A 13,500-nucleotide genomic window follows, 5' to 3' on the forward strand; every position below is an offset into this window, starting at 1 on the left:
CTCTATTTTCTGCCAACTCTATTCACTCCTCACACCATTCCATTGACCTCCATCTCATTTACACACATGAATTCTCTATGGTTCCTATTGACCTTCTTCATTCCTCTCCTTTCTAGAGCATATCTTCACCTCTCCAGGGTCTCCTCAACCTGCTCCCTACTCTTGCTACAGATCACAATGTCATCAGCACTCATCATAGTACATGGGGACTCCTATCTAATCTTGTCTGTCAACTTGTCCATCACCATTGCAAATAAGAAAGGACTCAGACCTGACCCCTGATGTAATTCCACCTTCATGTTGAATGCATTCGTCACTCCTACCACAGACCTCACCACTGTCACACTTCCCTCATACATACCCTACATAACTCTTACACACTTCTCTGCCACTCCCGACTTCCTCATACAATACCACAACACGTCTCGAGGCACCCTGTCATATGCTTTCTCCAGGTCCACAAAGACGCAATGCAACTAATTAATCCCATCGGGATTAATAAAGTATCTATCTATCTATCTATCTATCTAACTCCTTCTGGCCTTCTCTATACTTCTCCATAAACACCCTCAGAGCAAGAATTGCATCTGTGGTGCTCTTTCTTGTCAAGAAACCATACTGCTGCTCACTAATCATCACCTCACTTCTTAACCTAACTTCCACTACTCTTTCCCATATCTTCATCCTGTGGCTCATCAATTTTATCCCCCTGTAGTTACTACAGCTCTGCACATCCCCCTTATTCTTAAAAATCAGTACCAGTGCACTTCTTCTCCACTCCTCAGGCATCCACTCACTTTCCAAGATTTCATTACACAATCTGGTTAAACATTCCACTGCCATCTCTCCTAAACACTGCCATGCTTCCACAGGTATGTCATCTAGACTAACGGCCTTTCCATTCTTCATCCTCTTCATAGCCGTCCTTACTTCCTCCTTGCTAATCCATTGCACTTCCTGATTCACTATCGCCACATCATCCAACCTTCTTTCTCTCTCATTCTCTTCATTCATCAGCCTCTTAAAGTACTCTTTCCATCTCCTCAACACACCCTCCTCACTTGTGAGTATGTTTCCATTCTTTATCCTTTATCACCCTAAGCTGCTGCACATCTTTCCCAGCTCGGTCCCTCTGTCTGGCCAATCAGTACAGGTCCTTTTTTCCCTCCTTAGTGTCCAACCTCTCATATAACTCATCATACTCCTTCGCCACCTCTCTCTTCACCTTACGCCTTATCTCCTTGTACTCTTATCTACTTTCTGCATCTCTCTTACTATCCCACTTCTTCTTTGCCAACCTCTTCCTCTGTATACTCTCCTGTACCTTCCCATTCCACCACCAAGTTTTCTTTTCCTCCTTCCTGTGTCTAGATATCACGCCAAGCACCCTTCTTGCTGTCACCCTTACTACATCTGCTGTAATTTCCCAGCTGTCTGGTAACTCTTCATTGCCACCCAGTTCCCCGTCTTACCTCCTCCCTGAACACAACCTTGGAGTTCTCCTTTTTCAATTTCCACAATTTGATTCTTGGCTTTGCCCTCATTCTCCTCCTCTTCTTGATCTCCAACGTCATCCTACAGACCACCATCCTATGCTGCCTAAGTACACTTTCTCCTGCCACCACTTTGCAGTCTTCAGTTTCCTTCAGATTGACCCTCCTGCACAGGATATAACCTACCTATGTGCATCTTCCTCCACTCTTGTACGTCACCCTATGTTCCTCCCTCTTCTTAAAATACATATTCACCACAGCCATGTCCATCCTTTTTGCAAAATCCACTATCATCTGACCTTCTTTATTCCTCTCCTTGACACCATACCTACCCATCACCTCCTCATCCCCTCTGATCCTTCACTTACATGTCCATTGAAATCCACTGCAATCACCACTCTCTGTCCCTTGGGTCCTCTGCCTATCACTTCATCGAACTCACTCCAGAAGTCTTCTTTCTCATTCATCACACACCCAACTTGCGGAGCATATGCACTAACAACATTCATCATCACACCTTGAATTTCCATCCATCCATTATCCAACCCACTGAATCCGAACACAGGGTCACGGGGGTCTGCTGGAGCCAATCCCAGCCAACACAGGGCACAATGCAGGAACCAATCCTGGGCAGGGTGCCAACCCACCGCAGGACACACCTTGAATTTCCAGCTTCATATTCATTACTCTGTCTGGCACTCTTTTCACCTCCAAAACACTCTTGACATGCTGTTCCTTCAGATTAACCTCTACTCCATTTCTCATCCCATCCACACCATGATAGAACAATTTGAATCCACCTCCGATCCACCTGGCCTTACTCCCTTTCCATTTAGTCTCTTGCACGCACAACATACAGTATAAGCCTTCCTTCTCTCAATCACATCAGCTAACTCTCCTCCCTTACCAGTCATACTCCCAACATTCAAAGTTTCTACCCTCAGTTGCACTCACTTTACCTTCCTCCTCTCCTTCTGCCTCCGGCCACATCTCCCCCCCCCTATTCTTCTCCTTCTTCGGCCAACAGTAGCCCAGTTTCTGCCAGCACCCTCATGGATTTTAGTGTCCTAGGTTCAAATCTCAGGTTGTTTCTGAGAAGTTTGTATTCCCTCCCTGAGTCAATGCAAGGTTTCCTTCATTACTTCAGTCTACTTTCTGTATACCAAAAATGTGAGTGTGAGATACTCAGGTTAACTCTTGGCTCTGAACTGGCCCAGTGTGGGCATGGACATGGGTAGGCCCAGCTCAGAGTTTGTTTTTCCCTTGTGTCAGATGCTCCTGGGATAGGCTTCAACCTCTAAGACCCTGAGTTGGACTACACGCATTCTGAAATGTAATATTACATTACGTTATCATTATTTTTGTTTAGACAGAAGGCAAGGGGATGTTCTTCTATTCCAAATGTATTGCTATCCAAAAAAGTACTGTTTACACTCCTTTAGTTTACTTTAATATCTGAGCTATTTTTAAAGCATGGAAAGTGATCAATTTGATTCTATATAAAATGTATGTTTCCACCAATAAATTGAAGAAATATCCTGTAATTTCAGGTGTTTATTCTATGGAAAAAAAATATTCTATTCTGTGAATCAATCCCTATTTGATTTCCATCCATATTTCCTCAAAATTTTAATTATTTTTGCTCATCTAAGACATTTTATCTGCTTTCTCCAGATTTTCCATTGTTGCAGAATGGCCACAGAGTACATTGAGAAAGCACACACAGAATGAACTTTGCACATTAAACTCTGCTGATAGCAAACTCAGTTTGAAAGTATGGCTGGTGCAAACAAAAGGTTTCGGGACTAATCCTCACCACTACCACATTGTTTGATCCTGAGCATGTCAATTAACCTACCAGGGTCCAATAGGTGAACTATAAAAATATGTGCCCCACCTGTGTCTTATGTGCTACTTATAGAGAAGTATTTAATGTTATTAAATTTAGTAACAATGTTAGTAAGAATATTTCACAAAAACATCAAGTCAGAAGCAAATGAATTTATAAAATTACTGCAATGTGATACAAGCCAATAAAAAATACAATTTGAATAAAATACTGACATACAATAAAATCAGTATGGCAATTTATTAAAGTAGGAAATAAATATTTAATTGCATTTAAAAAATCAACAGGAATGTGCTTAATGTGATATATGGGTTGTGTAAGAGCCAATCTTAGAAAGTTAATTGCTTAAATTTAAATTCATATAGTGTTTGCTTGACTCCTATAGAAGAATAGCTATTAGAATATAGTATAGTCTTTTATCCCCTCTAAGTTAATATGAGATAGAATTTTCCTGCTAGCTTTTCTTACACAAGAACCTTTTTTTGCTATATCACTTTTTTCTCTATTTTGTGTGAACTGTATTACTTTAAATTTTTACTAAAGCTTTTAAAAATGAAGATATTTTGTCTGTGGAATCATTTCAACACGTCAAGCTATTGTTGAATCCATGAAGCAAACTAAAGCTGCAGAACTTTGGTGATTTTGAATAAATGCGGGTACAATTTTTCATCAGAAAACTTGTCATCTGAAGGTGTTGAACTGGAATTAGAAACTACCATCTGAGGACACTTGAGCTCCAGAACTTGTCAACGAAAGAAAAGGAACTGAGCTGCTGCAAGGTACTGTGCTCTTATTTTCTATCTCTAAAATGAGTGTAAATGAAAGTAAGGTCACCGTACCTGAATTTGAGAAGATTTAAGAGACTGTGATATAAGGCATCTTGAATGATCGATCGCTTGTGCTTTTGCCTCAGTTAAGGAGGCTTGGCTGAAAGGAAGCTGCCTGTGTTGCTCGGGCATCTTGATTGTGACGTAACTGTTGCTAAGAAGCACTCTGTCTGGAAACACGCTGTTGGAGACTCGCACTGCTCTGAACATGTCAATGTCCAAGCATAGCTCAAGTGAAGTTACCAAGGTTGATCAGAGTACAGACTCAAAGAAAGACAATGTGATGAGGGATCTTAAAGATCACATAAGGAAAAGGCAAGATTGACTTTCCAAGCTTATGACTGAAATTGAAAGCCTTAAAGATGCTCCTGAAAATTATACTGACATAGTGCAGCAGTTTGAAACCTTTTGCAAGACACGTAGTCAGGTCAAAGAGCTGAATGGAAGAATAATATCAATGCTAAGTAAAGAAAGTGCAAGTAGATCATTCAGGAAGTGGACCCCGGAGGCTGAGAATGCTCTGAGACAATGTTTTGGAACTACAGACTGGGATATCCTGCAGGGATCACATAGTGAGAACATTGAGGAGGTTGTTGACTGCACTACTGACTACATCAACTTCTGTATGGACACTGTAGTTCCAGTAAGAACTGTACGCTGCTATGCTAACAACAAGCCATGGATTACATGTGACATCAAAGGCCTTTTGAACCAGAAAAAAAGGGCATTTAAAGACGGTGATCAGCATGAGCTAAAGCGCGTGCAGAAGGAACTCCGAGTCCAGCTCAGGGCGGCGAAGGAGCAGTACAGGAGAAAGCTGGAGCAGAAGTTGCAGAACAACAGCATGAAGGAAGTGTGGGATGGGATGAAGATCATCACTGGCTGCAGCTCGAAGCGGGGTACCAGCATCGAGAGAGACGTGAAGAGAGCAAACCAAATGAACATCTTCTTTAACAGGTTTGACCACCCTAACCCACTCTCACTCTCACCTCGGAGTACTGCACTCTCTACACATCCTTCTGCTGATACCAACATAGGAGAGACATCCCTACCCACAATTACAGCAGCGCAAGTGAGCAGAGAGCTGAGGAAACTTCGTGCCAGCAAAGCAGCAGGTCCAGATGGAGTATCGCCACGACTGCTGAAGGTCTGTGCATCAGAGCTGGGGGGTCCTCTACAGCGCATCTTCAACCTGAGCCTGGAACAGGGGAAAGTCCCGAGGCTTTGGAAAACATCTTGCATCACCCCAGTCCCAAAGGTATCACGTCCTGGTGAGCTGAATGACTTCCGGCCTGTCACTCTAACATCACATGTGATGAAGACCATGGAGCGGCTGCTGCTTCACCACCTGAGGCCACAGGTCCAACACGCCCTTGACCCTCTGCAGTTCGCATAACAGGAGAAGGTGGGAGCGGAAGATGCCATCATCTATATGCTACATCGATCCCTCTCCCACTTGGACAGAGGCAGTGGCGCTGTAAGAATTATGTTTCTAGAATTCTCTAGCGCCTTCAACACCATCCAACCTCTGCTCCTTAGGGACAAGCTGACAGAGATGGGAGTAGATTCATACCTGGTGGCATGGATCGTGGACTATCTTACAAACAGACCTCAGTATGTGCGTCTCGGGAATTGCAGATCTGACATTGTGGTCAGCAACACAGGAGCGCCGCAGGGGACTGTACTTTCTCCGGTCCTGTTCAGTCTATATACATCGGACTTCCAATATAATTCGGAGTCCTGACACGTGTAAAAGTTTGCTGACGACACTGCTATCGTGGGCTGCATCAGGAGTGGGTAGGAGGAGGAGTATAGAAACCTCATCAAGGACTTTGTTAAATGGTGCGACTTAAACCACCTACAACTGAACACCAGCAAAACCAAGGAACTGGTGGTGGATTTTAGGAGATCCAGGCCCCTCATGGACCCCGTGATCATCAGAGGTGACTGTGTGCAGAGGGTGCAGACCTATAAATACCTGGGAGTGCAGCTAGACGATAAATTGGACTGGACTGCCAATACTGATTCTCTGTGCAAGAAAGGACAGAGCCGCCTGTACTTCCTTAGAAGACTGGCATCCTTCAACATCTGCAGTAAGATGCTGCAGATGTTTTATCAGATGGTTGTGGCGAGTGCCCTCTTCTACGCAGTGGTGTGCTGGGGAGGTAGCATTAAGAAGAAGGATGCCTCACGCCTGGACAAACTGGTGAGGAAGGCAGGCTCTATTGTTGGCATAGAGCTGGACGGTTTGACATCCGTAGCAGAGCAACGGGCACTCAGCAGGCTCCTATCAATTATGGAAAATCCACTACATCCATTAAACAGTGTCATCTCCAGACAGAGGAGCAGTTTCAGCGACAGACTGCTGTCACTGTCCTGCTCCACTGACAGACTGAGAAGATCATTCCTCCCCCAAACTATGCGTCTCTTCAATTCCACCAGAGGGGGTAAACGTTGAACATTATTCAAGTTATTGTCTGTTTTTTACCTGCATTTTTTATTACTCTTTAATTTAATATTTTTTGCTGCTGGAGTATGTGAATTTCCCCTTGGGATTAATAAAGTATCTATCTATCTATCTATCTATCTATCTATCTATCTATCTATCTATCTATCTATCTATCTATCTATCTATCTATCTAAAAAACAGAAAACAGCACTCCCAGAAAACTCTAAGATTTGTGACAAATTTAGTGATGCTACAATGGCATGGCTTAAAGATACGAAGAGCCTTTTAGCATGCCCACCTGATGAAGTTTGTTAATTAATTCAGAGAGATGCAATTGCAAGATCGAGATCACCCAAAACCCAGAGTCGTGCAAGCTTCTCAGTTGAAGCACGCTCTCAGTAGTAAATGTGGCTTGTCATCCCAGCTAAGCACTGTGGCATCATCACCTTCTTCGGCAGTGTTAACTGAACAATCAACGCTCGATAGAATCCTACAAAGACTTGACGAACTCGAGTCTGAAAGTCAGGAACGAACTATAACTAGTGCAGGGGCCGGCACTCAGACAAGATCTGGTGGCGCTGCTCACACAGAATCAACTTGAAAGTCAGAGAGCAGGCACTGAAAGTCAGAGAACAGTCGCTGAAATTGCTAAAGTGTTTGCCCAACAAAAAGATAAACAAAAGGAGGTTCCTGTACCTCCTGCACCCTGTGGTGAAGTACCACACAGACAGGTCCCTTTATTCGCAGGTGACCCATTGGCTTATGCAGACTTTATCAGATCCTTTGATCACGCTGTAGGAGATGTGTTAGAGAACCCTCAAGATTAGTTAGATTATCTAATTCAATATACCAGAGGTCCTGCCCAGGAACTGGTTAAGGGCTATGTACGACTGCCACCAAGTCAAGGCTATACAAAGGCCAGAAAGCAACTTGAAAGTTACTATAGTGACCAAGTATTCATAGCTGATGCATACATGGGTAAACCGTTGAAATGGCCTCAAATAAAGCAGGATGATGGCGCATCCCTGAGAGACTATGCAACCTTTCTTGATAACTGTATATATGCCATGACATATGCATGGAGCCGTGAAGAATTCAACAGCCATCCAAATATTCATACGATACTCTCAAAGCTCCTATACTCTTTATGAGATAAATTTTGAAACTAGGCTACTTTTCTACATCACCAGGCTAAGATGTGTATGAACATATTCCACAAGGTAGCACAGAGAAAAAAGAAGAGACTAACAAGGGTAAGTCTCCCCTGAAGAGTGGACAGAGAACAGGAAGTACTTTCACTACAGGTTTTTTTGACGCTGCTGAAAAGGGGATTCGAGAAACCTCGGTCAAAAAGACTGATATACAGAAAATGCAGCAGCTAAAGGATATCAAAGAGAATACAATTTGTCCAGTCTTCCTGGATCATATAAAGAATATGGTCTTCATGTAATTTTGAATAAACGCAATTACAAGTTGTATATCCATTAAAACTAGTAACAAAACATTCTTAAAATTATAATGACCAATTATACACAGTCCTAATAAAAAAACGTCTTAGAGACCCACAGAAATTTCTCAATCACAAGGTTTCAGTCCTGGCCCAATCACTCTTTGTGCAAATCATGCATATCTTCTCCAAGACCAAGTGCGCTTTTCCCCCTTAAAATTGAACAAAACAATTGACTGTGAGTACATTAGTAGGCCCTGTAAAAGAATGGCACCCTGTCCCTGACCTTGTGCCTGAAGCTGTCAAGATAAACTCTGTCTCCCCAAGGCCGAGACATTGGATGGATGTGATGTAACACTAGATGATGAAGGAATATCATAGTTGTCAAAATGCACTGGAAGATTTGCATAAAACAGCCAGCTCTGTCTAGCTGTATTTGCATATTTCCAATTCCTGAAACTTGAGCTAACATTTATGCTTCTCATTGAAGTCACTGAACCAGCAGAACTGTCCCTGCTCCACTGCTGGAATGCCACCCCATTGCAGACCCAATGATTGCTCACCTGGGTCTCTTCTAACATACAGTATAACAAAGAATGGCATCTGAACCCCTGTGGCCCAGACTGCATTAGGTGCGTCCGAAACAGTTATACTATATGAGATAATAAATATGCCAATGTCAAAGAATTTAGTAGGAGTAGTATTGTCATGTGCATTGCCGGTTCTACCATCTAGGCAAACTAGGTGATCACCTAGGGCAGGGGTGTCGAACTCCAGTCCTGGAGGGCCACAGTGGCAGCAGGTTTTCATTCTAACCATCTTCTTCATTAGTGACCAGTTTTTGCTGCTAATAAATTTCCTTTGCCTTAGTTTTAATTAACTTGACTGGGACTCCTTAGTTGTTTCTTTTTCCTTAATGAGCAGCCAAACAATAATAAGACACAAAACAAGCAGCCACATGACCAGCTCAACTGTGCCCATCACACAATATCTGAAAATAAAGCAAGGTGAAGGTCTCAGTAAGGCTGATCTCTCAGGTCACTAAAACATTTTGACGGTGTTCTTAGAAAAAAACAGAAAATCAGCAGTTTTGGAAATGTCTGTTGTGGCAGAATGAGAGCAGTAACAAGCTGTGGAATTAAATAACGTGTTTAATTAACAAGCTTCTAATTAAGAGATTGGTTGGAGTGAAATTGGTTGAGTTTGAAATCCCAATTTAGCTGGTCATCTGTTGCCTCTTTTCACATCTCATTTCTGTTTGGCTGCCACTTAATGAAAAAAAGAAACAATTCAGATGACTGAATCCGTAAAAACAGGGCTATTAAAATGAAGGGAAAAGGAGCTAATTAGCAGTGAAAACTGATCACTGATTAGGAAAAGGGTTAGAATGAAAATCTGCAGCCACTGCGGCCCTCCAGGCCCAGAGTTCAGCACCTGTGACCTAGGTTTGAGGGGTGGCAATTTGTCAAGCTGTACAAACTATGCTATATTAACACATTATCAGAAAAGCCCCATCACCTAACTCTTTGATTCAATATAAATTTTTACAACGTGCACAAAACTCCCCACTTCAATCAGTATACCTAATCCTCACTCTCTTCCATGCAATATATGTGTAGCAATTGCCCTGAAGACTGTGTGGTTTGGGTGCAACATTTTTACCGTTTCCTAGCAGCTCTGATTCTACGGATCTATGTTGTCAATAAGAAGGATGCTGATTTGAATCCAGTAAATGCCAGAAGTGATTCCACTCCATTGGGCCCTTGAGCAAAGCCCTTAACCTGCTATTGTTCCATCCTGGGTACGACATTAATCTACATCTAGCCCTGCAAACAGGTCCTCCAAGTTGCAGAGAAAACTCTGGGGTTGGTGGCAGAATTGACACTTTAGCCACTGTAAAAAAAAAAAAACCTCACACTGTTCCATTCCATTTGAACTAGTGTGGTACTGAGGTGTCACCTGTTACACGACTGCTCTCAGGTCCTAATCTGGGATCCTGAGGTAGTTCGTTGTGTGGTGGGTGCAGCAACACGCTGTATCAGTGCATGCTCACAAGCCTAGGGCAACAAATCTGGACATGTGCACAGAGTACAGTGAAATTCTTACCTACATATCCAATCAATATGCAACATGTCTCCAACCTCTGCAGACATAATAAACCATTATAGAATGATTCAAATAGAGTGAAATGTTAATTTGTATTCAAAAATAAAAACAAATGATTTAAAGTCACCCACAAACTTTTGAGTCAATAATATGTAACATACAGTATGTTATTTGTTTTTACAAGTCACATTGAAAATTAATGATAATATATTCCAGGCCTTTTTTTTTACATTTTAAATCTAGAATATAGTGCTCTCTACAAGGTTCTCTACCAAGAAAAAATTGCTCATACACTATATTATGTACCACATTTTGGATTAAATGACTGACAGATAAATGTGTTTTACTATGTGCACTTTGAAACATTTTCAATTGTATGCAAAAGGAAAGATCGGATGTTGGAAGAACACCTTGTTTTGCCTGGCTAATATTATTTTGTTTTTGACTTATTGCAGATTGCACACACGTTTTGGAATTCCAGAACCAGTGTCAAAGCAACACAGGAGATGACATCGTTGTAAATGTGTTTTCAAAGTGCATTATTTAGTTATTTCCTCAGGCTACTAAGTATCAGCAAACTCTATTTATGCACCCCTCAAATAAGACCTGCTTAAGTTTTTAACCCCTTCAAGTATGTCACTTACAAAGCTGGTCTCTAATAATCCTGCACACTATACAAGCAACCATAAACTTAATAATAATAATTCTTTGCATTAATATAGCGCTTTTCTCACTACTCAAAGCGCTCAGCAATTGCAGGTTAAGGGTCTTGCTCAAGGGCCCAACAGAGCAGAGTCCCTTTTTGGCATTTACAGGATTTGAACCAGCAACCTTCCGATTGCCAGTGCAGATCCCTAGCCTCAGAGCCAACTTGACGTGATCTGTCCCCATGTTCTTGTTTTTAAATAAACAGTATACTAATATGGCAAAGCAGGAAATGATGACGTGTACGGAAAGAGTACCATATAAAATAAAAACTGAATGGCAACGACACTCCAGCACCCAAGAAATTCTGCATAACCACACATGTAATTTTAATAAAAAGGTTTCGTACCTTTCACAACAAAAGAGATGATATTTGCCGCTTCAGTTTCTCTCATGTGCCTTCGCCAGTCTTCCTCAGTAAGTGGGCTTTTCAGTAGCAGCATAGCATTCCTTCGTAAATACTCTATTTCTAGCCCCTTTTCACCAGAGTAGGTGTGTTCTTCAATTAATGTACAATGTACTTTATGGATTTCCTTCAGCGTGGCTGATGTTGAGAATTCACTGTGCCAAATCACACCTAAAAGCAAGAGAGTTCAGGTTACCTTTAAAATTTATATAAACCATCTTCTTACTTTTTAATTCCGAGTTGGAACAGAAAGAGCCAGTGTGTTATCAATTTAAATTCTAGGTTTACTTAAAATAAATGTCATTTGAACTGAAAGTGACTTGTATGTTGGCATGTAGGGTCACAATGCTCTCATGTAGATCCAGCATCCTGTGCTTTGTTTTTAGTCTGGAGCTTGCATGTTCTTTCTATGTCTGTATGTTTTTACTCCTTCATCCCCAAAGTTGAACAGATTTAATTAACTGACCCTATGGTGGTGTGTGCATCAGTTCTGTGATTTACAGGATCCTTGTCCAGGGTGGTTTTCTGGCTTGCACCAATTGCCATTAGATTAAGCTCCCTTGAATTGTATTATGCTATATGAGAATGAATTGACAAAAGCTCTCCATACCATCAACATAACTTAATTGGAACACTGGGCAACATGTTGGTATGATGAGGTTGGGACAGTCCTCACTTCACAACTCTCAGGTATCCATTTTAATGTTATCTAAAATATTTTCGGTATGGGGTCTACGTGTTTTACCCTTGTTGTTGTGGTTTTCCACCAAGGACTCTTATAGTCTACAGCAGGGGTCTCCAACCCCAGTCCTGGAGAGCTACTGTGGCTACAGGTTTTCATTCTAACCCTTTTCTTAATTAGTGACCAGATTTTGCTGCTAATTAACTCTTCGCCTTAATTTTAATTGATGCACAACTTAAGACTCAGGTCCCTTAATTATTTGTTTTTTCCTTAATTAGCAACCAAACAATATTAAGACACAAAATGAACCAACACATAAACAACAACCTGCGTCCATCACACAATAACTGAAAATAAAGAAAGGTGAAGGCCTCAGTAATGTTGATCTGCTCAGTTCCACAAAACATTTTGAGAGCGCTCTTAAAAAAAAATCAACAGTTTTGGAAATGTCTGCATGGCAGAATATGCGACATGGAATTAAATACCGGGTTTAATTAGCAACGAGAATTGGCTTCAAATTAAGAAACAAAATTAAGTGAAGTTGGTTGGAGGTCCCAACTTAGTTGGTCATCTGTTGACTCACTTCACATCAAATTTATGTTTAGGTGCCTTTTAAGGAAAAAAGAATCAATTCAGTGGTCAGTCTCAAGAAACGTCCATTAAAATAAAGGGAAATAGTTAATTAGACGCAAAAACTGGTCACTAATTAAGAAAGAAAATGAAAACCTGCAGCCACAGTAGCTCTCCAGGACTGGAGTTGGAGACCCCTGGTCTACAGAATACAGTTATGTTGATTTTTGACTACACATCAAAATACAGTGATTACATGGCATACAATGGACTGCCATCCAATTCAGTGCTCATCTCTGCCTTACACTTCAAACTGCTAGTGGGCTTACCATCCCTGCAACCAAAACCAGAAAAAAAAAATCGAAGTAATTGTACTAAAGTTTGCAGGACATGCTGTCAGGTCTGTGGTAATTCAATGTAGTGTCCCATTTTGTGTAGGTTTCTTTATCTCCCCCACTGAAGTCACGACCACGTCCTAACACTTCAATGATGCAGGTACGCATGATGAGTGAAAAAATGCCATCCTGTCTGTGGGTATTCATTATTACTTTAAATTAAACAACAAGAGATTATGGTGCTTTTTTGTTTCAGACCTCAGGTCATTCTTTGTCCTGAATTTTGTGTACTGCTTTAAGTCGTGGTGTTTTGCTCCGTTAATTTCGTTTATTTTAACGAGCGGTCAAGTTCCTTTTGTATTTTTACACACCCGTGAAACAAACGGACTCGAGTGCGCGCACAGCACCGTGCTACCGCAATTCTCTGCGTTTACGGTGGGTGGGGGGAGAGGTTTGAACCCTTACCTGCGAGCAGCAGCCACGGACAAAGCAGTGGGATACGCAGCGTGGACATGGTTGACTGGCAAAGGCAGCCGCGGAACTACTGGCGCATTATACAGACGCGAGCACGATTCTTTCACTTTCGTTTTTCAGTAAATTCAGAGAAGGAACTGGCCTTCTCAATAAAAGG

At 41.7% G+C, this 13,500-nt stretch overlaps 1 protein-coding gene across 3 annotated transcripts in view; it reads right to left on the minus strand.

The window, feature by feature from the left end:
* LOC114655592 (tapasin-related protein-like) overlaps positions 1-13,500 on the minus strand; it is a 58,455-nt gene extending 44,955 nt beyond the window's left edge. For all 3 annotated transcript variants that reach the window (XM_051930967.1, XM_028806699.2, XM_028806698.2), the window contains exons 1-2: positions 13,335-13,500; positions 11,226-11,453 (exon numbers count right to left, since the gene is read on the minus strand). In XM_051930967.1, coding sequence (XP_051786927.1) covers positions 11,226-11,453; positions 13,335-13,383 — 277 coding nt within the window. In that variant the 5' untranslated portion in view covers positions 13,384-13,500. The remainder of the gene's footprint in view (positions 1-11,225; positions 11,454-13,334) is intronic.

The sequence above is a fragment of the Erpetoichthys calabaricus genome, chromosome 8 (assembly GCF_900747795.2).
Source record: "Erpetoichthys calabaricus chromosome 8, fErpCal1.3, whole genome shotgun sequence".
Classification (NCBI taxonomy): Eukaryota; Metazoa; Chordata; class Cladistia; order Polypteriformes; family Polypteridae; genus Erpetoichthys; species Erpetoichthys calabaricus.